The 25,413-nt window shown below is 46.4% G+C and overlaps 1 protein-coding gene across 2 annotated transcripts in view; it reads left to right on the forward strand.

Annotated features, from left to right (window-relative positions):
* The window catches only part of LOC141990590 (pre-mRNA-processing factor 39-like), a 26,655-nt gene continuing 1,242 nt past the window's right edge, over window positions 1-25,413 (forward strand). The window contains exons 1-13 of one of the 2 annotated variants that reach the window (XM_074957957.1): window positions 1-158; window positions 5,860-6,173; window positions 7,663-7,788; window positions 10,325-10,443; window positions 10,834-11,001; window positions 13,041-13,305; window positions 14,174-14,281; window positions 15,102-15,266; window positions 16,351-16,477; window positions 18,021-18,289; window positions 20,092-20,276; window positions 21,776-21,850; window positions 23,752-23,905. In XM_074957957.1, coding sequence (XP_074814058.1) covers window positions 47-158; window positions 5,860-6,173; window positions 7,663-7,788; window positions 10,325-10,443; window positions 10,834-11,001; window positions 13,041-13,305; window positions 14,174-14,281; window positions 15,102-15,266; window positions 16,351-16,477; window positions 18,021-18,289; window positions 20,092-20,276; window positions 21,776-21,850; window positions 23,752-23,905 — 2,187 coding nt within the window. In that variant the 5' untranslated portion in view covers window positions 1-46. The remainder of the gene's footprint in view (window positions 159-5,859; window positions 6,174-7,662; window positions 7,789-10,324; window positions 10,444-10,833; window positions 11,002-13,040; window positions 13,306-14,173; window positions 14,282-15,101; window positions 15,267-16,350; window positions 16,478-18,020; window positions 18,290-20,091; window positions 20,277-21,775; window positions 21,851-23,751; window positions 23,906-25,413) is intronic. The other variant, XM_074957958.1, reaches the window with a different exon arrangement.

The following is a 25,413-nucleotide window of genomic DNA, read 5'->3' on the forward strand; positions in this document are numbered from 1 at the left end:
CGCACTGCTGGCTCAGTTGGTGGCGCCGTAGTAGCTGCGGGACAAGATGGCGGCTGAGGGGCTGGAGGCGGCGGGGAGCTCAAGCTGTGGCGGAGCCGGGACCGAGAGGGCCCTCGGCGGGGGAAGCGAGAGGGCGGAGAGCGGCCTGGACATTGGTGGTGAGAGCGGGAAAGGGAGGCTGCTCGGGGTCCGGCCGGGAGAAGTCCCCGGCCAAGCTCCTCCCCGAGGGTGGGGGAGAGGAGCGGGCTGGTGGGGGCGGGGGAGTTCCTTTACTGGGTGACCCTGGCTTGTGGGAGGAAGGACCCGGCTGGGGGGATCCCCTTGGCGTGCAGGGAGTCCTGGAAGAGAGTTGGCCCCCGGGGTCTCTCTCAGGAGGGGGGGAGGAGTTCTTGGTATGGGGTTGGTGGAAGGAGGGAGACTTTCGGGAAGAGCGAGTGTGTCCCCTTGCGGACAGGGGGAAGAGGAAGGCCAGGAGCCTGGCTGGGGGGTGGTTCCCACTGGGCGGTGGAGGGGTCTCTCTGGGGCTAGGGGAGCGAAGTGCTCCGAGAGGTGAGGGCCTCCTAGGGATTGGGGGAGGAGGGATTCTTCAGGGGGATTCCCCGGGGAAGGTACTTCTGGGATAGGACCTGGTGGGAGAGAACTGCTGGAGCTGAGGAACACCCCTCTGCAATGGGACCTGTGGTGTTGTTGGTGGAGGGGGGGAATGCTGTAGCATGGTTCAGAGGGGAAAGGGTGGGGTGCTTCCTGGGCTGAGGAGGGGCATCCCAAAAGGGATCACTGTATTGGGATGATCCCTGATGTATGGCCTTCCCTGGGGAGGTGGAGGGTTTGGTATCTCTTGCTGGTCCAACTCTGTCAGCTGGATTAGTCTGAACCGTTAACTTCTTATGGGATAAATCTGTTGGCAGGCTGGTTACACAGCAGGGAAACTGGAGTTGGTTCCTTTCTGGGTTGCATATAAATAGCGGACCTGTGTGTGGTTCTTTTGGAGGCCATAGGACTGATGAGTTCACCTTCTTCATTGTCTGATACTGTGAAATGGCAAAGCTTAATGGTTAGAGACTCCTGGGTTCTATTCCTGGTTTTGGGGAGGATCTAGGGGAGAGAGCAGGGGAAGCCAGAATCCCTGAATTCTATTCTCAGCTCTGGGATGGGGAGTGATTCCTAGTAGTGAGTGTAGGAAATTGGGAGCCTGATCTCTTGAGTTCTACTCCTCTCCCTAACTCTATTTGGGGTGTAGATGTAGAGCATATTGCTTCACTTTTGTGTCTCTTTCCCCATCGTCTCACAGTGCAGTGGATTTTGCCCTGTGGGGCATCTTCTGAAGTATTCACACAAAAAAAGTAATTTTTGACTGATGACCCAGACAGAGACATGCTCCAAATTTAAGGCAGAGGGGCCTAGGTTTTCATGCAGATATTTTGCTTGTGAGTAGTTTTTCTTCCTGCCATGGTCTGCTTGGAATTTCATTCCTTAGTTTATAAAGTACAGGAGTACTTTTGGCACCTTAGAGACTAACAAATTTATTAGAGCATAAGCTTTCGTGGGCTACAGCACACTTCATCGGATGCATAGAATGGAACAAATAGTAAGAAGATATACACACACACACAGATAAGTTGGAAGTTGCCATACAAACTGAGAGAGGCTAATTAGTTAAGATGCGCTATTATCAGCAGGAGAAAAGAACTTTTGTAGTGATAATCAAGATGGCCTATTTAGACAAAAAGAAAATGCATCCGATGAAGTGAGCTGTAGCTCACGAAAGCTTGTGCTCAAATAAATTTGTTAGTGTCTAAGGTGCCACAAGTACTCCTTTTCTTTTTGCGAATACAGACTAACACGGCTGCTACTGTGAAACCTGCCATTTAGACAGTTGACAAGAAGGTGTGAGGATACTTAACATGGGGAAATAGATTCAATATGTGTAATGACCTAGCCACTCCGAGTCTCTGTTCAAACTCAAGTTAATGCCGTCTAGTTTGCATATTAATTCAAGGTCAGCAGTTTCTCATTGGAGTCTGTTTTTGAAGCTTTTCTGTTGCAAAATTGCCACCATTAAACCTTTTACTGAGTGGCCAGAGAGGCTGAAGTGTTCTCCTACTGGTTTTTGGATGTTATGATTCCTGATGTCAGATTTGTGTCCATTTATTCTTTTGCATAGAGACTGTCCGGTTTGGCCAATGTACATGGCAGAGGGGCATTGCTGGCACATGATAGCATATATCACATTGGTAGATGTGCAGGTGAACGAGCCCCTGATGGCGTGGCTAATGTGATTAGGTCCTGCGATGGTGTCACTTGAATAAATATGTGGACAGAGTTGGCATCGGGCTTTGTTGCAAGGATAGGTTCCTGGGTTAGTGTGTGTGTTGTGTGGTGAAATCATGATTTCAACAATTTCCATCCCACCATCAACCTCAGCCTAGACCAGTCCACGAAAGCGGTCCATTTCCTGGACACTACTGTGCTAATAGGCGATGGTCACATAAACACCACCCTATACAAGAAACCTACTGACTGCTATACTTACCTACATGCCTCCAGCTTCCATCCAGGACACACCTCACGATCCATTGTCTACAGCCAAGCTCTAAGATACAACTGCATTTGTTCCAATCCCTCAGACAGAGACAAACACCTACAAGATCTCTATCAAGCATTCTTAGAACTACAATACCCACCTGCTGAAGTGAAAAAACAGATTGACAGAGCCAGAAGAGTATCCAGAAGTCACCTACTACAGGACAGGCCCAACAAAGAAAATAACTGAACGCCACTAGCTGTCACCTTCAGCCCCCAACTAAAACCTCTCCAACGCATCGTCACAGATTTACAGCCTATCCTGAAAAATGATCCCTCACTCTCACAGATCTTGGGAGACAGTCCAGTCCTCACTTACAGGCAGCCCCCCAACCTGAAGCAAATACTCTCCAGCAACCACACACCACACAACAAACACTAACCGAGGAACCTGTCCTTGCAACAAAGCCCGATGCCAACTCTGTCCACATATTTATTCAAATGACACCATCGCAGGACCTAATCACATTAGCCACGCCATCAGGGGCTCGTTCACCTGCACATCTACCAATGTGATATATGCTATCATGTGCCAGCAATGCCCCTCTGCCATGTACATTGGCCAAACCGGACAGTCTCTATGCAAAAGAATAAATGGACACAAATCTGACATCAAGAATCATAACATTCAAAAACCAGTAGGAGAACACTTCAGCCTCTCTGGCCACTCAGTAAAAGGTTTAATGGTGGCAATTTTGCAACAGAAAAGCTTCAAAAACAGACTCCAATGAGAAACTGCTGACCTTGAATTAATATGCAAACTAGACGGCATTAACTTGAGTTTGAACAGAGACTCGGAGTGGCTAGGTCATTACACATATTGAATCTATTTCCCCATGTTAAGTATCCTCACACCTTCTTGTCAACTGTCTAAATGGGCCATCTTGATTATCACTACAAAAGTTTTTTTTGTCCTGCTGATAATAGCTCATCTTAACTAATTAGCCTCTCACAGTTTGTATGGCAATTTCCAACTTATCTGTATGTGTTTATATATCTTCTTACTATATGTTCCATTCTATGCATCCGATGAAGTGTGCTGTAGCCCACGAAAGCTTATGCTCTAATAAATTTGTTAGTCTCTAAGGTGCCACAAGTACTCCTGTTCTTTTTGTGGATACGGAGTAACACGGCTCCTACTCTGAAACCTAGTTTATAAAGTGTGTTCTAAGTGGGAGAGACTCATTAGCTAGCTTTGCTGACAGAGATGGATTTCAACGAAGATATTTGGTGGGATGCTTGTATGAAGACGACTCACTTTCTAAAATGCTGTCATATATTGGGTACTTATTGGAGTGGGGGCATTTGACATCTTTGGTGCTTTATCACAGAGCAAAACCTTGCCTCTTAAAAATGTAACCCATTTAGGTTCTACCTTACGTACAGGTGTGGGGATAGGCTCAAAACTTTAAAATTAGTGACTATTCAGAGGGCTGTGTGACCCAAGTTTGAGTTTAGTCGATTTCCCAGAGACGCCAGGGACTGCATGAACCAGGGAGACTGAACACCTTTGGAGCTAGCTTCTGTGTAAGGGCTGAAGTATGTTGATAGGGTGAGGCAGCTTGCCCTGCTACAGCCCCTGGTGACACCTGATCTGTGGAGAATTGGAGAACTTACGCTATGTCTTTGCTACAGACTTCTGCTGGCACAGCTCTGTTGGTCAGGTGAAGAGGTGCAATCCCCAAATGGCCTAGTTGCACCTGGCAGAACTCCTATACTGGCAGAACAGTACTTTTACTTGTATACGGTAGTGTTTTTTGTTTGGGGGTTTGAAATAAGCTAGACCATAACAGTGCAGCTTTGCTGGCCTAAGCTGCATCCACGCTAGGAGCCATTTGTTGGCATAGTATACTGGGTTAGCTGTACTGGGGAAATGTTCCTAGGGCCTTAGTCTCCGGGGTTGTCAAGCTAGCACCTTTCACTGGAACTAATTTTGCAACAAAATGTAGGAAAAGCTAATTGGAAAAATTAGGCTCCTAGGAGTTGCCAGACTGTTTCAGAGCAGTGTCTAGTCCAGTATTATGTCTTTGATGCTTATCAGTACCAGCTGTTGCAGAGGAAGATGCAAGAAATTGTATAGAAGGCAATTGAGAAATACAACATACTCTCCTGCTGGTAATCTCTCTGGTCACGCAATCACAGACATGAAGGTCGCTATCTTACAACAAAAAAACTTCAAATCCAGACTCCAGCGAGAAACTGCTGAATTGGAATTCATTTGCAAATTGGATACTATTAATTTAGGCTTAAATAGAGCCTGGGAGTGGCTAAGTCATTATGCAAGGTAGCCTATTTCCCCTTGTTTTTTCCTACCCCCCCCCCCCCCCCCGACGTTCTGGTTAAACTTGGATTTATGCTGGAAATGGCCCACCTTGATTGTCATGCACATTGTGGGGAGAGTGGTCAGTTTGGATGAGCTATTGCCAGCAGGAGAGTGAGTTTGTGTGTGTGTGTGTGTTTTGGAAAGGGGGGGGGTGAGAGAACCTGTATTTGTTCTGGAAATGGCCCACCTTGATTTTCATGCATGTTGTAAGGAGAGTGGTCACTTTGGATAGGCTATTACCAGCAGGAGAGTGAGTTTGTGTGTGTGGTTTTTGGAGGGGGGTGAGGGGGTGAGAGAACCTGGATTTGTGCAGGAAATGGCCCACCTTGATTATCATACACATTGTGAAGAGAGTGGTCACTTTGGATGGGCTATTACCAGCAGGAGAATGAGTTTGTTTGTGGGGGGGCGGAGGGTGAGAAAACCTGGATTTGTGCTGGAAATGGCCCAACTTGATGATCACTTTAGATAAGCTATTACCAGCAGGAGAGTGGGGTGGGAGGAGGTATTGTTTCATGGTCTCTGTGTGTATATAATGTCTTCTGCAGTTTCCACAGTATGCATCCGATGAAGTGAGCTGTAGCTCACGAAAGCTCATGCTCAAATAAATTGGTTAGTCTCTAAGGTGCCACAAGTACTCCTTTTCTTTTTGCGAATACAGACTAACACGGCTGTTACCTGAAACCTGTCAAAACAAGATTGAGGAGGCTTGTCTTGTCTTTTATTTTATCTGCTCCAAGATAAAAGCAGAATTAAAGGGTGCACACACCTTTGCTTCTGTTCTTTACCCAGTATGTTGACACATGCTGGGTAATGAATGTATGTCAGGAAATGTTGACACAACTGATACAATATTTCACTGGTGCATATGCTTAAAAGATGGTAATCTTTGGCAGCAAGATAGAGAAACCCAAGATAGATCCCTCACCTCCTCACTGATCTTGATGCTGTAGGTCCCAACCAAGACTTGCTCCCAAAACCGCCAAGTGACAGTACCAGTAAGCAGGAAGACACCAAAGCAGTGCAAGGGTGCAATGGAGTTAACGCCGAAGCCAACGTGTCAGGGCTCAAGGACCCGTATGCAAGTGAAGAGAACTGTCAATATCCTGCCTCCGAGGAAGAACACGCAGCAGTGGCTACCCCTGTGGCAGCGGAAGAAGCCTCCCTCTCATACCCTCTGGAGTTTGAGAAGTACTGGAAGGCAGCTCAGGAGAATCCTCATGACTTCACGGCATGGACTGAACTGCTGCAGTATGTGGAACAAGAGGTAGGGAGTGAACTTTCTTGGTGCATGGGGCTGTTAATTTGTCTACTGCATTTGCTTTTTAACAGTGGCGCAGGTGCCACAAGTTTGTGAAGTTTATAATTCTACAAAAAAGTAGCAACTCCTTTAATTTAGAAAAAAAGGAATGCGTTGTCTAATAGTTAGAGCAGGGTCCTGTGCAGAGAGGACTTCTGGGATCTGTTTCCAGCTTTGGGAGAAGAGTGGGGTCCAATGGTTAAAGCAGTGTGGAGGGTGGGAGGCTGTATTCTATTCCCAGCTTTCAGAGGGGAGTGGGATTGAATGGTTAGCGCAGCAGATGGCTAAGGGACAGGACTCCTAGGTTCTGTTTCCAACTCTGCCACTAACTTGTTTTGTGACAGTTCACCTATCTGTGTCTGTTTTCCCATTTGTAAGATGAGTCACTTATGTGCAGCACTTTTGCTTCACCCTAATTACAAGCCATTTTAAGGTCTGACTAATTTAGCCCTGCCACAAACAGATGCAACTTCATTGAAGTCTCTGGTATTGCACCTGGTTTGTCAAGGGTTAGATTTGTTCTAGCCCCTTTGATTAATTTTAATAGGATAATTCTTAAATAGGTATTGCAAGTTTCAGTACTAATTAGTGAGAGATTTAATGCAAGGACCTTGCAGATCTTCAGATGAAAGATCAAATTGCCACCTAAAAGAGCATTATACAAGGGATAATTTGGAAGAGCCTAAGGCTCACTGCAAATTGATGGAGTTTCCCTTTGAAAGTGGTGTGGTAACATAGTATTTAGACTCCCGCAGCTTATTGTATTGTAAACCCAAATTAGGGTTTGTCAAGTGCTAAGTAAGAGCAACATGTTCTTGTTCGAAAACTTTCAGTCAAAACTGTTTTTCAATGGAAATTGGGAGGTTTGATTAAATGAAACTTTTTGAGAAGTGTCTGCTGTCTATGGAATTTATTTTTTGCTTTCTCTCCAAGAAAAAAAAAAAAAACCCAACCCCCCCCCCCCCCCCCGGCAAATCACCAACCCTGCTTGAAAACCAGAAACCTTTCAGCAGAAAACCCAAGTGTATAATTTCTGAAGTGCACCTGTAATGTCTCATGGAAGTTGTGGTTCGGAGCTGGGCAATATCTTCTATGATTCACTGCATTAATGCAGCTGCCATGATGCACAGTGTCCCATCACAAAGAGGGGGAGACTCCAGTGCATCATGGGAGTTGTAGTCTGACTAAGGGAGCCCATCCTATGGGGGAGAATGGGAGCATGGGACACCTGAACTACAACTCCTGTGAGGCACCACAGTGACATTTCAGAATTGAAACACTTCAGTTTTCAGCCAAAAACATGATATTTTGTGAGGGGGGTGGAGGGACCCTTGTTTTCCTACCAGCTCTATTCGTAAAGTTGCTTTGGGGCTGGCAGGGTTTGGTTTCCAGCTCTCCCAGTTCCAGGGCTCTTCACACATGCTCATTCCCCTCCTGCTACCTTCTCTCTATACAGAATCACATCTTTGCAGCACGAAAAGCCTTCGACGCCTTTTTTGCTCGCTACCCCTACTGCTACGGCTACTGGAAGAAGTATGCAGACATGGAGAGGCGCTTCGACTTCAGCAAGGAGACAGAGGAGGTAGGGGGGAGAATTATTTGGGATTTCTTTGTGCTGTGCTATAGCAGCCCTTCCAAGGTTGATTACCCCAGTGGCTAACTCCTTGTTGAATGGACCAAATGCGATAGGGCCAGGAGTTCTTCACAAAGCCTGTGCAAAAGTCCCTCTTGGTGTCTATCACAGGTGACTTGGTAATTATATAGCAGGAATGCATTGGTTCAGCCAATAAGCAGTTATCTTTAAGAGCTCATGGAGGATGGGTGAAGTCCTGGAGGACTGATGAAGGGCAAACATAGCACCTGTCTTTAAAAAGGGAGAAATTATAGACCAATCAGCCTAACTTTGATTTGGAATTATAGACCAAAGTGGAGTTATAGACTGTGGAATTATAGACCAATCAGCCTAACTTTGATACCCGAAAAGATATTGGAACAAATTAAACAGTCAGTTTATAAGCACCTAGAGGATAATAGGATGTTAAGTAACAGCCAACGTGGATTCCTCAAGAACAAATTATGCCAAAACAAACTAATTTCTTTCTTTGACAAGGTAACTGGCCTAGTGGATAGGAGAGAAATCAGCAGATGTGATATGTCTGAACTTTAGTAAGACTTTTAACATATTCCTACGTGACAGTTTCATAAGCAAACTAGGGGAAAATGCTCTACTATATGGTGGGTGCATAATTGGCTGAAAGACTGTGTTTAGTTTCTGTTCTCAAAGAGTAGTTACGAATGGTTCCCTGTCAAACTGGGAGGGCATATCTAGTGGGGTCCTGCAAGGTCAGTCCTGGGTCCAGTAGTATTCAATATTTCCATTTATGATTTGGATGATGCAGTGGAGAGTATGCTTATAAAAATTAGAGAATGACACTAAGCTGGGAAGGGTTGCAAGCACTTTGGACTGGATTAGAATTCAAAATGGCCTTGATACATTGAAGAAGTGGTCTAAAATCAATAGGATGAAATTCAAGAAGGCCAACTGTAAAGTACCACACTTAGTAAGGAAAAATCAAACACACAACTATAAAATGGGGAATAACTGGCGAGGCAGAAAAGAATCTGGGAGTTAAAGTGGATCACAAATCGAATACGAGTCAGTAGTGTGATGCTGTTGCAAAAATGGCAAATGTTGTTCTGGGATGTGTTAACAGGAATGATGTATATAAAATGCAGGAGGTAATTGCTCTGCTGTACTCAACAGTTATGTGGCCTCAGCTGGAGTACTGTGACTGATTTTTGGCACCGCACTTTAAAAAAAGATATGGCCAAAATGGAGAGAGTCCAGAGGAGAGCAACAAAAACAAGAGGTTTAGAAAGACATGACTGAAAATAAAAAGTTAAAAATATTGAGCATGTTTAGTCTAGAGAAGAGAAGACTGAGGGGAGACATAACAATCTTCAAATATGTACAAGATTGTTATAAAGAGGAGAGCAAGCCATAGTTTTCTATGTCTGCTGAAGATAGGACAAGAAGTAATTCCCTTAGTTTGCAACAAGGGAGAGCTAGATATTAAAGAAAACGTACTAACTCTAAAGATAGTTAAGCTCTGGAACAGATTATTTAGGGAGGTTGTAGAATCCCCGTCCTTGGAGGTTTTTCGGAGCAGATCAGACAAACACCTGTCGGGGATGGTCGGTGGGGGTGGACTAGATGACCTCCTGAGTCCCTTCCAGTCCTATTTTTTTTATTATTGCCTCCTTTGGTGCTGTGCTGGTTTCCCAGGAGCTGGTGGCCAATAAGGTGCTCTTCCCTGTGACTGGTCTTGCAGAGTTCCTGAATTAACTGCACCTCTGACCCCCCTCATCTCCTCAAGGGCACCATACTTAGGTGTCAGGCCTCCAGCAGTCCCCTTTCTCAGGGTGAAATACCACAATTCTCTCTCTCCAGACCAGGTCCTTAGGTGCAGACCCCTGCAATTTACTGGATTGCCTCAGTTGGTCTGTCTTCAGTTACCTGCAATTCTCAATGACAGAATTATCCAGTCCCCAGCCAGTTTTCGTAAAGCAAAGTACCAGTTATTCACAACAAAAGCTTATATGCATGTCTTGTTTACCAGGTGGTCACCTTTCTTTCATGTGGAGACCGTGGCAGGTCTAAAAATACTTGGGGTCTTCTCATGCAGTCTGATTGTATTGGTAAACGTCTCATGCCTGTCAGTTATTGAATGGTTTATGACCATATCTCAGGTCGGGGTTGTTGTTTTGTGCTGCTTCAAATCCTTTGCCTGCTAAGGCCTCTGAGCCAGGTCAGAGCAGTCTGTGTGCTTTTTTCCTCAAGAGGTTGAATCTTCAAAAGACTTTAGCTGCATTGTTTCAGTATTAGGAATTTGCGTTAGTTACCCCACTTCCTTTAGTTATTGGAGGAAGCATTGTGTACCTTACCCTTTTAGCTAGGAATATAATCGCTAATGATCACACACAGATACATACAGTACTATGAAATCAGTCTAATAGTCTTTGAATATACCACAGCATCTTTCACATGGGTCAGATGGGAGGGAGCATTATGAAGCTTCTTTTCGTTTCAGTCATTGTCAGAACCTTTTGCTCTGCAGGTGTTCGAACGAGGGCTGCAGTCCATCCCCCTCAGCATGGACCTCTGGATTCATTACATCTCTTACCTACAGGCCACCTTAGATATGAACCTTCCTGAGTCCATACAGAAGATCCATAGGTACGTAACCAGAACATTGAAAACACAGGACAACACTGTGTAAGGCATTAGGGGAGACTGTAATATTGGCTGGGTCAGTGAGCTACTAGAAGATCCAGGGATCTTGCTTTCTTTGGGGTGGCTGTTTGTACTGCAGTGGTGCCTAGAGGTCAAGCAAGATTGGTGCCCCATAATGTGGTGCACTGTACAGACATATAGGGGGAGTGAGTCTTTGCCCCAAAAATACATACAGTCTAAATAGACAAGACAATGGGTGGAGAGGAAACAGAGGGGAAGCAACCTGCCCATGGGATGAGAATAAAACTCAGATCTCCTGAATGCCAGTCCAGTGCCCCACCCGTTAGATCATGTTGCCTTTCTTGTTTAATGGATGTTCTTTCTCTCTTACAGTGTGTTTGAATCAGCAGTGGCTGCCGCAGGAATGGACTTCCGCTCAGACAAACTGTGGGAGATGTATGTGGAGTGGGAGAAGGAGCAAGGTGACCTGAAGGCCATCACAGCCATTTATGACCGAGTGCTCTCCACACCAACCCAGCTGTACAGCCACCACTGGGAAAAGTAAGTCTCATTCAGGATGAAACAAATCCCTGAGTCTCAGCAACAACCACCACAGTTTGGCAGTGATTGGTTCACTATTGGTGGTCTTTGCAGAGAGGCTAAGTGTTGACTAGGGGTAGGCCATCTAAACTGACCTTCCCTCTTTTCCCTAGAGGGGGTGTGTTTGCAGGATAGCATAAGAGAAACTCACATTGCTGGTACTCTATCTGGACATAGAAATTAGGCTTAATAAAGGAGTGACCGGTTGAAATTCTCTGCTCTGTGTTATACAGGAGGTCAGGCTAGATGATCTAATGGTCCCTTCTGGTCTTAAACTTTGTGAATTACCAGACTGGATCACCCCCAAGGTCCGTCTAGTTCAATATCCTGTCTGCAACAGTGGTCCATCCCAGGTGCTTCAAAAGAAGGCATAAAAAGACCCAGATTATTCCATGTCTGCTAATCTGGTCCCCACATTTAGACTGCTCCTGATGTCTAATAGTTAGAGATTGGCTTAACCCCTGAAGCATGAGGTTTAATGTTCCTTCCATAATATTTGTCATTAGTTATTACAACTCTGGATTTTCTTGATGTCCATATAAGTATCCATTCTCTCTTTTAATCTGGTGGAGTTACTGGCCTATTCTGTAGATGGAGAACTACCCTTTCTATGGCTCAGTGTGGAACTTACTACTGAGGTTAAATTCACACAAAAATTTATCTTTTGCAACATGTAAGTCATCCCAGATTTTCTGGGACAACCCCCTGCACGTCCTTCTCCCAAATTGCTCAGTTCCTAGCTGTAGAAGTCGATGGTCGTCATTTTCTGTAAGGCAGATTTTCCCATTCCTGCAACATCTGAGTGCCTCACAATCTTTTAATGGCCTCGCAATTTGTGCCCCTCCCCCCCCAAGTGAGGTAGGGTGGAGCTGTTATCCCATCCTACAGATGGGGAGCTGAGAGACTAAGTGACTTGCCTAGGTTCACACAGGAAGTCTGAGGGAGCAGACAATAGAACCCAGGTCTCAGGCTAGTGCCCTAACTGCTGAATAATCCTTCCTCTACCCACTTGCTGCCAATTTGAGTAGTTGAGCTGTGGAATTCTGTGACAGGACATTGGAGGCAGAGAGCTTAGTAAATCTGAGGAAAGGATTAAACATGCTTAGTGATTCTTCATCTTCAAGGCATGAGCTGATTGCTAACTGGTTTAGAGAGGGAGGTGGGGAGTATATGTTATCACATATATCTACACATGCAGTGTAGTATCAAACTGGTATGCATTAAGGAGTTGTACATTTTCCTCTGGAGCACCCTGCACTGTTTATTCTGAGCAAGAGACCACACTGTCCATCTGGTCTGATACAGCGGATGCTGGGCTGCTCTGATACAACTGGAGGTGAAGATGAGAGATGCAAGATGGCTCAGCGGTTAGGGTGCTAGCCTGGGACTGGGAGACCTGGCTCAGTTCCCAGCTCTGCCAGCAAGGGTACATGTACCCAAGCTAGCTAGATCAGAGCTAGCTCATTGAGTAAGAGTAGATAAGCTCTGGCAGCACGGGCTAGTCCCACCCACCTGGGATCCTGGGGGCATACTCAGGTGGCCACCACCCATGCTTCAGTGGCTTCACTGTTGTTATTACTTGAGCTGGCTTTGATCTACCTGGATCACCTCCTGATTGCAGTGTAGACCTCTCCTTAGTCTCTCTCTGCCTGAGTTCCCTATCTGTAACATAGGGGTAATAGCACTGTCTTACTTCACAGGAGTGTTGCAAAGATAAATCCATTAAAAATTGTGAGGTGTTCTGATACTGTGGTAATGACCTAAGAAAAACGACATAAAAATTGGTGCAGATGCCTCCAAATTAGCTTGCTGTATAAAATACGATGGCTGAGTGGGACACCACTTCAGGCAGACAGGTGACCTGATTGGGTACAGCAGTTCCTCTGTTTTAGACTCTCCTAAGCAGTTTGAATGACCAGGTTTAAAAGGGCCTCCTCACTCTGACTTGAGTGGGCTTTGGTATCCATCATCAGCTGTTGTTCCTTCCTCCCATGCCTCAGGTTCAAGGAACACGTGATGAGCAACTCCCCCAAAGACATCCTGTCTGCAGAGGAGCTGCTGTGGTTGCAATCCAAGATCACCACGGAGACAGTACAGAAAAGTGTGGAGACAGAGGTGGAGGAGGTGCCACCTGGGGAAGACCTGCCTCCAGGGGTGGAAGTAAAGCCAGAAACAGGAGCTGATGCCCAGGTACCACGCTTCTCAGCCTCCTACCCAAATGATGCAGACTTTGACAGTTATTCTGAGCTGACATCTGCTGTCAGGGTGGGTATTGTTGTTGTTTGTCGTTTGTGTTATGGTAGCACAGAGAGGCCCTGACCAATGTTGGGGGTGGGGACTATTCTGCAGGGTGCTGGACAAACACTTAGTGAAAGAGTCCCTCCCCCCCCGAACTTAGAATCTAAATAGTCAAAGGGTAGGGGGTGAAATGGAGACAAAGACAGGAGAAGGGACTTTTCCAGGGTGTCACAGCGGTAAATGACAGCCAGGAATAGTAGTGCAGTCTCTCCTGATTCCCAGTCCAGTGCACTATTCACTCTTGAATAGACCTGGAGAGATTGCTGTAGAATTGACTATTCTTCCCCCATCAAGAGCCTGCTCTGTGTTACATTGCATCTTATAGACTGCCCAGTGCAATATGAAATTTCCTCAGTTTTTGTATGCGAAGTCCTGCACAGTACTCAAGCTTTTCACTTTGGAGCGTTTTCCCATCCTGGAGAACTGCAGGAATTGGTGGTAGTGACCTCAGCGTGGATCACTTATTGCTGTGAGCCTTTGCCTTCGTAACCCAGCATGGTGGAAGGGATTAAGATGTGAAACATAGATCCTTGTTACTAAAGATGCCCTGGCAGTTCTTGTCAAAGACAGCATGTGATCCTCCCTCTCCTGGACATATTGCAACATATTCCAGCTATGTGCTGGCTCCCTGAAATCCCCCCCTTTCAATTTCATTTGAATTAAGGAGTCTACTTCACTGACTGTCTTAAAGTGTTAGCAGCATGGCTGTGTTCCACCTCGGGGCAGCCATGTTTAGTGATCCTTTCACACATGACTTCTTAAGATCTAAATGAGATGGAAGATGCTATAGAAACATAAGGTTATCACCATCTCTTTGCACTGGTTCGTCTTCCAGGGAGACCTGGACCAGGACAAGATCCGGGAGCTCGTTATCTCCATCCGGCAGCAAGTGTACACCCAGAATGAGGCAGAAGTCAGCAAGCGCTGGAACTTTGAGGAAGGGGTAGGTAACCATGGACTCCGGTGTAGGCAAGGCTCCACGGCATGGGCTATGTGCTTAGCAGCATCCACTATCTGAGCTGATACCCCAGTCCCTATGTGCAGAAGCCTCAGATTCTGTTTGGTGAAGAGGAAATAACGTGCATTGTTTTGGCAGGAATTCACAGAAGCTCTTGTGGGTTCTCTGTTTCGCACAGGCCATCTCTTATGGAGAGATAGAAAGCCAGAGGGGATGGCTCAGTGCTCTAAGTATTAGGTTAGACATACCTAGACTTCCCCCGGTGGAATCACTCCTTCATCCTTCTGGAAGCAGCAACGCTGAACATGGAGCTGTAGTCGGGGGCTTCTAGTCATGGGGCCTTAACCTGAGCGCCTCTCTTTACATGGACATAAGATTTCACAGCGCTCTTTGTAAGGGAGATATCTGGCCAAAATTTTCTTCCCTTGCTGCTGTGTACTGGGGGTTTCTCATCTCACGCCCCCAAAGGTGGCTGCATTTGCTGCCTGGGTAGCATTTAGCAAACTATAGGGAGATAGATGAAGGATGTACCATTATGGTGCCCCTCCATTAGCTCCTCCCTGCGTTGAATGCTGCTCTGAATGTCTGCTCTACAGTGTAGTATCTTTATTGTAACATCGAAGGATCCTAGTCAGGGCTCCATTGTACAAGGCACTGTAAAACTAAATGCAATACCTGCCCCTAAGAACTCACTCTCTAGGTTAGCTCTCCCCCACCCTGTGACTGAGCCTGCTTCCTCTGCAGCCCCCCTCCTGTCTATCTTGCAAATCTCTCTTTATTCCTCCCCATCCCAAACATTTTGCAGATCAAGAGGCCATACTTTCATGTCAAGCCGCTGGAAAGAGCACAGCTGAAGAACTGGCGCGACTACCTGGACTACGAGATTACCAATGGCTCCCACGAGCGCACCATTGTGCTCTTTGAGCGCTGCGTCATTGCCTGTGCCCTCTACGAGGAGTTCTGGATCAAGGTGAGCCCCTTCCCACTTCCCCCTCCTCCCTGGGGGTTGCTCCGCATATCTGAATCCTGCTGACTTCATGCTGAAGATGAGCGACGCTACTCCCCTCCTCCCTACACACTCCTCCATCTCTGCTCCTAAGGCAGTTAAGAGGATGCTCTAAAAAATATCCTCAATGGCTGTGTGTTGTCTTAGCCATGGAAGATGGATCTGTTAGTTTACCGTATTTCGTCATTCACAGAAGACAGGCAGGAGATAAGCCAAAGCCTCGTTGCAGTCCCAAATGTTCAACAATGCCATGACTAGGAGGGTGGATTGGCTTTGGATGGAGGTAGCAGGCCTTGGGAGGATTTGTGTCCCTATTCTGCAGCTAAGAGCAAATTTTAACTTGAATACCCCTGCTTCTTTTTTAAAAAATGGCTGTGGGTAAAGGGAGGAGCATCTGTTAAATCCCCAGGGCACACTGGCCTACAGGGCTTAGCAAGCCCACCCCTTGGGACAGCAGCTCAGAGCTGGAACAGAATGGTTGGATGCAGTCTCTTGTTTCACTGGTTTAAAGTAGATTGGCTTCACCCTCTAGCACTTAGGCAGGGGTTTAGTAATTCTGCTCCCCTTTAGCATTGGGCAGAGTCCCCTAGCTCTTGGACTAAGCCGGCAGCATCTTGCAGGGGTGGGGGTATTAAATGCCCCCTGGGAATCAGAGAGTTAATTCTGCACCAGGGCATGAGATCCCTCTCCCCACCCTGGCTGCTGCCCACATTACTTGTGCAGTGAGCACGAGTTCAAGTGGTGCTCTCTTACGGATTTCCAAACGTTTCATTTATTTTTTTTATTCTGCATGTATATTGTGGAGCAAAATTCTAACACCCTTCTTTTAAATTCCGTTGCTGCTTTTTATCTGCCCGTGTTTCCTACCTGCCTAAGAGGGTGCAGGAAATTCTGAAGAGAGGTGTGTTAAGCCCCTTAACGTGAGTGCACCATAACCTTCTCAATACAAGCTGATGTAGCAGACTTTCATACATTCTATGCCACAGGAAGTGGGCAACCTTAACGCATCCATGTCCTCTTTATATCCCCCCGACCCCTTCTAATCTAGTACACGAAATACCTTGAGAACCACACTGTGGCTGGGGCCAGGAGTGTCTTCCAACGAGCTTGTGGCTACCACCTCCCCAGGAAGCCCAACATCCACCTCCTGTGGGCTGCATTTGAAGAGAAGCAAGGTCAGAGGAAACTTACCCTATCTGCACCTCTCTGCTGATCTGCTGGCCTGAGAAGCCCTTGGTTAGCTGGAAGTTGACTTTACTAAGCAGTTCAATAGTGGGGGAGGTGACAGAGTTTTTCATTGACATTTCACGTAGCCACCCAACCCTTTTTGTGTGTGTTCACAACCAGCCTGCTCAGTAACTCTTTGAAAGATCTCTTTTTGAAAGATTGAGGCCAAATCTTAAGGGGCAGACATGACTGGTTCAGTTCTGGACTCTAAAGTTAGCTCTTCGTGTGCTAGTCTCTTCCAGAATGCTTAGCGGACAATAGAATCTGGGAATGCTGGGCTAAGATTTTCAAAATCAGCTAGTGAGTTTTGAGTGCCCAGCGTGACACCTGATGTTTTCTTAGAGATTGAGTGCTTAGCAATTTGAAAATCCAGGCTCCTTTAAGATGTCTCAAGTTGAGCAAAATCACTAGTCATTTCTGTAAATCTTGGCTCTGGCTCGCTTTTCTGTAAACTCACATGTAAGTTGGGTGCTTGTCTTCAAACCTTCAGCAGAGAAGAGCCACAAAAATGATTCAAGAGTTGGAAAAAATTATTTACAGAGACTTAAGGAGCTCAGTCTCTTTAGCTTATCAAAAAGATCAAGAAGTGACTTAATTATGGGTGGGGGGGGAGAAATACTGGATACTTAAAGGGCTCTTTAGCCTACTGTACTTCTGTACAGTATTTCTTTTCCACCATGTACAGGTGAGGTTCCTCTTCCCGGCCAATTGGGGATTCAGGGACCTGGCTGAAACTGTCAAACTCGTTGGAGTTTGGAAACTACTGGAGAAAGGCAGAACTAGAACCAATGGCTGGAAGTTAAAGCCAGACCAATTCCAATTAGAAATAAGGCATGTTTTTGACAGGATGATTAACGATCAGAACACACTCCCTAGGGAAGTGGTGGATTCTCCATCTCTTGAGGTCTTTAAATGAAGACTGGATGTCTTCCTGGGAGATACTTCAGTCAATTATAAGCGTGTGCGCTCCACACGGGGAACTGGTTGGTTCTCCAGTCTATATTATACAGAAGGTCAGACTAGATGATCTAACAGTCTCTTCTGGCCTTAATCTGTGAACTGCTGCCTAGTAAGGGACATACAGAAACCTAGGAGCTTCTTGGCCGGAAACCCTTTGCTTTAGCTGTGTCCATGTGTTTAAAATGTGTTCTTGTCAGATTTATATTGATTTCAATTGCAAATATTGGCCTGTACCATGTTTAAATTGCAAAGCCAAGACCATGATGTGTATCCGTGATGGTGCGCTATCCCCTTCAGTCTTTACAGGCTTAAAGCGGAGGTTAGATGATTTGGAAAATGCCGCTAAACCCTTTAAGCCCCCTAGTGTGGTAAGTTTTTTGCCTTTGAAACGAGTGAGGCTCTCGTACAACATAGATTTAAAGCAAAATAAATATAGCCTCTAAATTCACAGAGCACCACATGTGCTTGCCATGCTGCCTGCCTTCACTGCCACTGTCACCTCTTTCTCTCTCCCCTCCCGCATCTGTGCAGGAGACCTGGAGGAGGCACGTCGCATCTTGAAGTCTTATGAGGAGTCCATCCCAGGGCTGGCTATGGTTCGGCTGCGGAGAGTGAGCCTGGAGCGGCGACACGGCAACCTGGAGGCAGCTGAGGCTCTGCTGCAGGAAGCCATACGGGACAATGAGGGGATGCCCCTGGCTTCATTCTATGCCATCAAGCTGGCCCGACAGGTGCTGAAAGTGCAGAAGAATCTAATAAAGGCTCGAAAGGTTCTCATGGAAGCACTAGAGAAAGACCCGGTGAGATTTTGGGAAGGGGAGGGTGATGCTCCCAAGAAGACAATGCATTAGGGTTTCTTGGTGAGATACTGTCTCTGTCCAGGAGGGAACAGATGCTGTGGAAGACTGTTCTGCATAATTGCATATTTTTATTAGTATATTGATTGCATCTAGGCTCCAGCTAAGATTGAGGGGGTGCTAGGCACTACACGCAGATCTTGACCAAGATTAGGGGGCCATCCTTCTGTGATGCTGGGCACTGCACAGGCACTTAGTGAGAGAGAATCCCTCCCCACAGAGCTCACAGTAGTCAAGTAGTCAAGCTTAGTGAGGGGTATCACATTGTCTAGAGTGACTCATGACTCTGAGTGCCAACCTCAAGGCAGACACCCCAAACTGGTGGTGTTTTCTATAATTAAATTTCACCAACCCAGTAACAAATGTGAACTCCTAGATCATTATAACGGTCTTACCATGGAGTCAGACGGTCCCCTTCGACTCTACAGTCTATCTTGCCACTCAGACAAACTGGACTTAGTGCTAAATGGTCACTTACCCCAAAAATCACACCACATTCAGGTTGCTTCCAGTCCCAAGAGACCAGACACTCAACCCCAGATCAGTTGGTACCCTAGATCTTACACCACAGACAACGCCTATAGCCAGTCCTTTATTAAACTGTTTAAAGGGTTATTAACTAGGCAAAAGAAATAAGAGTTATTTACAGGTTAAAGCAAACAAACTTACACACAAATGTTACCAGGTAAATCCTAAGAGTGACAGACTTTCAGTCATGTGTCAATTCAAAGTGTCTTTCAGGGAGGACCCAGGAGGCAGACCCTGGGGATCTCTGGCTTCAGTTTAGAGTCTCTGCCCCTGTCAGAATTCAACAGCCAAACAGATGGAAAATTTTCCCATGACTGTTTTCTTTCCTTCATTCAGCTTCCAAGTCCCCAGGACAAGCTTTCATAGAGTCTAAACACTAAATACGTTCTTATAAGACTAATGAGCAAAATGAACATACAGGTGAACTGGTTTGGTCTCCAGCTATGAGTTTGTTGGTTCTTAGCTTATGCCTACAGCCTGGGCAGCAGTTGGCACCTGTGGCCTGCCAGTGTCACAAGAGGAACTGAGGCACTGAGAAAGGAAAGGATGTGCCTGTGATGGCAGAGCAGGGAATAGAACCCAGGTATCCTTATTCCCAGTGCTCCAGTCACTAAACCACACTTCTGCCTGACTCTTGGAGTGGCCCATTCAAACAACTTTAATATGAGAACAGTCAGGTTGAGGGTTTATGGGGGTGTGGGGTGTGATAAGCAAGGATCAAAGGGCAACAACCAACCATTAGCCATTTTGGCTTCTGTTAGTGACAGGGTCCCTGGCTGAATTCCAGGTTGGACCAGTCCATTCTGCCTTATTGCCTTATTGAATCTACTTTCCTCCTCCCCACACACACTCTCTCACACTTGCAACTCAGTGTGGGATTCTTTTGCTTCTTGTACTAAATCGTGGTGTGGTATTTTTTGTGCGGCTCAACAGCTATTGCGCTCCAGTCCAGAGGCAGCTACATTTTAGTAGGGCAGGAGGGAGTCCCGTAGGTAGATGATGAAGCCCTTCAGGATGAAAGGAGCTGGGGAATTTTTGAGTGCAGAAGAGATCACCCCATAATTCTTGGAGCTGAGGGACATTCATCCTTGGTCCTAAGAATGAAGACCGAAGCAGGGAGATTTCAACAAGACTTCCCCGGTGCCTTCTGAACATGCCTTTTCCACCTGGGCCAAGCACCACATTTCTCATCTCTCCCTCTCCCCTATGTCACACAGGAAAATGCAAAGCTCTACACCAACCTCCTGGAGATAGAGTTCAGCGCCGATGTCAGGCAGAATGAAGGCAACACCATGAACTGCTTTGAGAGAGCGTTGAGCAGTGGCCTCCCTGAGGAGACCAAGATTGTCTTCTCACAGCGCAGAGTGGAGTTCCTTGAGGACTTTGGGTCCAGCATACACAGGTAAGAGAACACCCTGTCTGCATGGGGCTGGTTCTGTTCCCTCACCTCTTGGGTACAAAAAGTCAGATAATACAGTAACTCCTTGCTTAATGTTGTAGTTATGTTCTTGAAAAATGCAACTTTAAGTGAAACAATGTTAAGTGAATCCAATTGCCCCATAAGAATTAATGGAAATGGGGGAGGGGGATCGTTTAGGTTCCAGGGAAATGTTTTTCTCCAGACAAAACATATACAGTATAAGTTTTTTAAACAATTTTAAACAAACAGTTTAATACTGTACTCAGCAATAATGATTGTGAAGCTTGGTTGAGGTGGTGAAGTCAGAGGGAGAAAGAGGGTGGATCATCTAGCTGCTCCTTTTGCTGCTCTTTCCAAAGTACCAGGGGGTGTTCAACCACCAGTTCTGCCCCAGGCACTGCTCTACCCCTGAGCGCACCGTGTCCTTGCTCCTTCCTCCCCCCAGCCTCCTGAACGCCGCAAAACAGCTGATTGCTGCAGGCGGGAGACACAGGGAGGGAGGGGGAGTTGCTGATCTGTGGGGCCGCCAGAGGGGAGCTGATAGCGGGGCTGCCGGCCCACCCTGGTTCCAAGCCCCCACGGCCAAACAAGCAGACTTTACACAACTTTAAATGAGTATGTTCTCTAATAGATCAGTGATGTAACAACATTAACTGGGATGACGTTAAGTGAGGAGTTACTGTACCTAACTCTTCTACAATGCTTTTAATCAGTAGAGCCCAAAGCTGGCTGGTATCATTATCCCCGTTTTACATATGGGGAAACAGAAGCATATATTATGGAAGTGACTTGCCCAAGTTCACCCAAAAGGCCAGTGGTAGAGCTGGTAATAGAACCAAGATTTCCTGCATCCCAGTCCAGAGTACTGTCCACTAGGCCACACTGCCTCCCATCCCAGTGCCCACAGAGGGGAGTGTTCTTGGGGCTCTTCTTCTCTGGTGAAAGGTACCTGATTGATGGCTCTAAAGAATTAAGCCCTTTATTCTTACACCCAGAATCCTCTAGCCTGGAACTGACTTTGGGTTAATTGCATCCACAAACGTCAGATCGGTCACAGGGTGACTAACACCAGCCCCTTGCCCTTGAATTACCACTAGGGACAGTAGTTGAGACTTGATGGCCAAATCTACCAATAAGGGAGCCAATCATTCGTTCATAGGTTATAAAGCCAGAAGGAACCACAAGTCTGACCAGCTGCTCAACAGGCCAGTGGTGGTGGAATGAGTTCAGCAGGAGTAAAATACCCATCTTGTTGGGGGTAAAGACTTGGCTCAAGTGGTTGGAGTTTAGCACGCCACTTCTATTCCCACCTCTGCTAGGGAGCACCAAGGGCCAAAGGAAGCTTGGGGCAAAACAAAGCACTTTCAAAGTTAGAGGCGGAAAACTTTCTATTCTCACCAGTGCAAACTTTGGTAAAATCACTGAAACACACACAGGAAGTTCTCCTGTTCTTGACCATCTTTCCCCTTCTGTCTTCCCAGCTTGCTGACAGCGTATGATGAACACCAGAAGTTCCTCAAACACCAGATGACCAGGAAAAGAGCCCCTGAGAATGGGTAAGGCACAGATGCTACCAGATTTTAAACAGCCTCTCATACATTGGGAAGTGTCATAATAGAGAGGAGGGTCAGAATATTATATAAGAAGAACTACATCGGGATGGCCAAACTTACTGACCCTCCGAGCTAAATATGACAATCTTCAGACGTTTGAGAGCCAGAGAATGCCTCCCGGGGCTTGGGGCTTCAGCCCCACTCTTGTTGAAGTGCCAAGCCCCACTAGGCGCGCCCCACGGCGCTGAAACCCCAAGAACCCCTCCCCGCTGGGCAGAAGCCAGAGACGATGCTTGGGGGTTGGGATATGGGATCATACCCGCCCCTCCCCCCCAACACACACACACACACAATTTTTCCCAGGGTTTGCTGGCCCTGCTCAGTTACATGATGTCAGGCCCCTTCCCTGCACGGTAGCAGCTGGAGCCAAAAAGCTGAGAGCTGTGGCCCGAGAGGAGAGGAAGTGGCAAACAGCTGGGAGCTGCAAGGAGCGCTGCTGCTTATGCTGCTGCAGAGCTAAAGCAGCAGCCCCTCCCCGCAGCTTCCATCTGTTTGCTACTGCCTCTCCATGTGGAGCTAACACCTGGGAGCTGCAGGGAGGGGTTGCTGAGGGTAAGGGGGGGGCCATGCCTAGGGTATGTGACTCAAGCTGTTGCGGAGGGTGGGGGAGGAAGAACCTTTAAATTGTGACCCAACTCTCTGCAGGCACCTTTGGCAGAAGCCCTTAGCCCCACCATCCTGCTGCAGGGCAGAAGCCCAGAGCTCTCCCCTCAGCTTGGTAGGTGGAGAATAGGGTGGAAATTGGTGGGCTCAGTGAGCCACACTTTAACTGTAAAAGAGCCGCATGTGGCTCGCAAGCTACAGTTTGGCCATCCCTGAACTAGAAGATCTTGAGGACTGGAGTAATAGAAACAGGATGAAATGTAATAGTACAAAGTACAAGGTTGTGCACTTAGAAACTAATAATTTCTGCTATAAGATGGATGCTCATCAGTTGGAAATGAGGAGGAAAAGATGTCAGTGTATTAGTCAATCACAGAATTACTGAGAGCACCCAATGTGATGCAGCCATGTAAAGGGCAAATGCAATCCTATCAAGTGAGAGATTTCCAGTAGAGAGAGGGAAGTAATAATGCCATTGGACAAGGCACTTGTAAGATTTCATCTGGAAAACTGTGTACAAGCCTGATCATCTGTGTTCAAGAAAGATGAAGCCAAAGTGGAATGTGTGCAGAGAAGGGCTCCTAGGATGACGGGAATGGAGAACCAGTCTTATGAGCGGAGCCTGAAAGAACTGGGCTTGTCTAACGTGCCAAAATGAAGGCTGAGATGGGATCTGATGGCTCTCTATAAATACACTGGGAGATAAACCTCAGGGAGGGAGAAGAGCTGTCGAGGCTAAAGGACAATGATGGCACAAGAACAAATGGAGATAAACTGGCCAAGAATAAACTTAGGCTGGAAATTAGAAGGGTACTAACAATCAGAGGATTGATATTGTGGAACAGTCTGCCAGTAGAGGCAGTGGGTGGGGGCAAAGTAGTTTGAAGATAGACCTTCATAAGTTTATAAACAGGATTGTAACTTGAGGTTGCCTGTGATAGCATGGATTGGATTTGACACAGGAGGTTCCTCCCAGTCCTGATTGCTTTATGGTGCACCATAGCTGTCAGTATCTAATCTTGAATGCCACCCTACTCAGTTAAGACTTCTGCTTGCCAACTGTTGTACACAGACTAAGCAGCATTTTTGATGATAGACATTCTTAATGAAGTAATGCTCACCCCAGAGCCCAGACAAGGAGGTGCTGTGTACCATACTGGGTTTCCTCTCTCTGATTCCAGACCCCTCTAGGTCCTGTGCTATGAACTGAGTTATTGATTGCATTTTAAATTTTTTCCCAGCTGCACTGATGAACCAGAAGACAAAAAGCTGAGAGCTGAGGACTCTCCTGGGATGGTCACCCCTGCGGTCACTACTGCAGGCATCCCACCACTGATGGGTGGAGATATGAGTACCAATCCAGCAGCCGCTTATAACTACAGCACCTGGTATCAGGTCAGCAGTGTGGCACTAATGTGGTGTTCTGAGCCCTGTATTTTAATACCTCTGGCAGGATTGAAATAAATGTGTGTGACATGTTCCCATGTCCATTCCCTGTTATAGCAGAACAGCAGCTCTGCTATAGTTTAGGTTGCGAGTTGCTTAATGGTTAAGATGATTGCTGCATGGTGACTCAGATTATCTTGAAACTTGCTGTGTCTTATGGGGATGTGGGGATAGGGTTAGTGGGTCAGTGTTGGATGTTGAACAGCGGAGAAGTAGGCTGTGTTACAGAGGTGCTGAGAGATTATTTAAAAAAAACAAAACAAAAAGAGGAAATTAAACGCCTAAAAATGTCAAGGTTATCTTAGTGGTGTCTTGTGCCCTTCCAGAATTTGGAGAGTGGCTAAGTTTAAACCACAGAACACCAGGAAATGAAGAGTTAAGGTACATCCCTTGTCCTTCCCCACAAAGCAACCTTAAATCTGCCCTCTTTGAGCAATGCTCTACCATGCCAATAACACCCATACTAGCACTGTCCCTTCACAGATGCTACAGAGCACATGAGCACTGTAGAACCCAGTCTAATGCCACCTTTTTGCTAAGGCAATCCTTGCATTTAGGTCAGGTGTGGTGAACAAGAGGTACTTACACTCAAACAAACCTACTCCACACAAACCACTTCAGCCTTGCTAAATTTTACCTCCCCTTCACCCTTGCCATGAGGATTCTTTCTGAGACATTGCCTTCATTTATCCCTCACAAAGCCTTAAAGACCACAGACTACCACCAAAATCCCTTTGACAAGAAGACACCTTGGTGTACCTCTGTTGACACAACCTGCAGAACTCAGCACTGAAAAGGGGCATACTTAATCCCTGAAGGTACATGTGCACCCCTCATATCAGAGTAACAGGTCTGCAACCAATGCTCCAACCAATCTCTCCACCATTCATTGAGCTACATCTAACACTGAACGCAGGTTGTGTGCATACAAATAAATGCTGGAATTTGGATTTCTGGAAAACACAATGGCACTTTCTCTTAGAACTTTCTTGTATCTACTTATTGTAGATTCATAGCTTTTAAGACAAGCAATGAAAATTGGATTTTCTAGTCTGACCACTTGTATAACACAAGCCAGAGAATTTCAGCCAGTTACCTCTATATTGAGCCTAATAACTTGTGGTTGACTAAAGAATCCAGTCTGGATTTGAAGACCTGAAGATAAAGAGAAATGGTGGATTTTCCATGTCATTTTATTCTTCACCGCCACCCTTACTGATCCATTCCCAGGAGCTATTGCCAGCTGAGGGGTAGCGGGCAGAGTTACGTTTGCATTGAAGAGGTAGTATGTGCCTTAGGTCTGTAGTTTCTGGTTTTAAAAGGTTTTTGGTTAGTGTCTCTGCACATTCTGGAAGAGCACAAGGCAGGGCTGGGCAACCTGAACTGTCTGTTAACAAAGTTCTGGGGTCTTTAATAAAGAAGAGTGTGTGGTCTGGTGATCGGATCAAAGGGCTGGG

This window comes from Natator depressus, chromosome 7, assembly GCF_965152275.1.
Source record: "Natator depressus isolate rNatDep1 chromosome 7, rNatDep2.hap1, whole genome shotgun sequence".
Taxonomy (NCBI): domain Eukaryota; kingdom Metazoa; phylum Chordata; order Testudines; family Cheloniidae; genus Natator; species Natator depressus.